At 47.6% G+C, this 1,541-nt stretch overlaps 1 protein-coding gene across 1 annotated transcript in view; it reads right to left on the bottom strand.

The window, feature by feature from the left end:
- Window positions 1-201: 201 nt before the first annotated feature.
- EAH_00052610 (hypothetical protein, conserved) overlaps window positions 202-1,541 on the bottom strand; it is a gene marked incomplete at both ends in the record, with an annotated part of 10,258 nt that continues 8,918 nt past the window's right edge. Inside the window, one exon of the mRNA XM_013394071.1 lies at window positions 202-1,496. Coding sequence (XP_013249525.1) covers window positions 202-1,496 — 1,295 coding nt within the window. The remainder of the gene's footprint in view (window positions 1,497-1,541) is intronic.

Raw genomic sequence — 1,541 nt, 5'->3', positions numbered from 1 at the left:
TATATATATATATATATATATATTTATTTATATGTATATATATATGTATATATATATATATATACATATACATATACATATACATACATACATAAATATATACACATATATATATAAACAAATATATAAATATAAATACAGATATATAAATATATATATATATATATATAAATATAAATATATATATATAAATATATATACCCAGCCAAAGCAGTCATCGACGAATCCGTTGTTATCATTATCGATACCGTCCCCGCAGACTTCTCCGGGGTTGAACCACCGTTTAGAGTGTAAGTCGGGGTGTTGAAGAGAACAGCCGCTGTCGATGACGGCGACGATGAGGGGCCTCCGAATACCGCTCCAGAAGCCCCACGTCTCTTCTGCATGCACTCCGAATACAGACTTCTTGTGCAGACTCCACTGCTCCCGGTACTTAGGGTCGTTAGGAGGCACGCAGCTGCTGCCGCACTCTTCTTCTTCATCTCCTCCTGCTGCTCCTGCTGCTGTTTGTGTTGCTGTTTGTGTTGCTGTTTGTGTTGCTGTTGCTGTTGCTGGTGGTGGTGGTGGTTTTGATGATGTGGGGTTGTTGTTGTTGCTGCTGCTGCTGTTGCTGCTGTCGGAGGTTCCTGCTGCTGCAGACGCTGCTGATGCAACAGGGTCTTCTGCTGTTGGTGTTGCTGCTGCTGCTGCTGCTTCTGCTTCTCGTGCTGCTGCTGCTTCTGCTTCTCGTGCTGCTGCTGCTTTTATTATTCTACCGCTTAACTCCGTCAACCCCCAACTCTTTAGACGACGCGCAGCAGAACCACCATCTGAAAAACCCTCTTCTTCGTCTTCTTGCTGCTGCTGCTGCTGCTGCTGGTGCTGCTGCTGCTGCTGCTGCTGGTGCTCTTTGTCCTGTTGTTGTTGTTGCTGCTGCATGAGATGATGCTGCATGAGGAGCTGTTGCAGCTGTTGTATCTGCTGCATCTGCTGCTGCTGTTGGTCGTGATGCTGCTGCTGGGTGTTGTTTTGCTGCTGTTCCTGCTGCCGCTCTTGGTGGTGCGGCAGCAGCTGCTGCGGCTCTTCAATATATTTGCTGCTGTCTCTGAAGCCCTTTTGGATGCAAGGGATGTCTGCTGCAACGGGCAGCACTTCTGAAGCAGATAGTCCTTCAGGAAGGTTTAATACAACCTCCATCTGTAGAGCAGCAAGATAGCGCGACTTAAAACCATTGATGCTGGGGCTGACAGCAGCAGCAGCAGCAGCATCTGCTGCTGCTGCTGCTTCTAATAGATCTGTACGTAAGGACTCAGGACGCTTCTGCTGCTTCTGCTGCAGCAACTGAGATATGCGGAACTTTAATATTGACACTGCAGCAGATCTTGCTTCCTGCCCATGAAGTATCTCTGCTTCTTCTTGTGTCTCTTCGTCTCCTGCTGCTGCTGCTGCTGCTGTAGGTATTAGACATCCATCCAGTGCATACGCTAATACTAACGGAGCTGTTGCTGCTCCGCCGCCTCCCCCTCCACCAGCAGCAGGAGCAGCAGGATCAGCAGCAGCAG

This window comes from Eimeria acervulina, genomic scaffold (genome assembly GCF_000499425.1).
Source record: "Eimeria acervulina Houghton genomic scaffold, Eah_scaff943, whole genome shotgun sequence".
Classification (NCBI taxonomy): domain Eukaryota; phylum Apicomplexa; class Conoidasida; order Eucoccidiorida; family Eimeriidae; genus Eimeria; species Eimeria acervulina.
The sequence above is the reverse complement of the archived record's forward strand: the minus strand, read 5'-3'. Positions and strand labels throughout refer to the sequence as shown.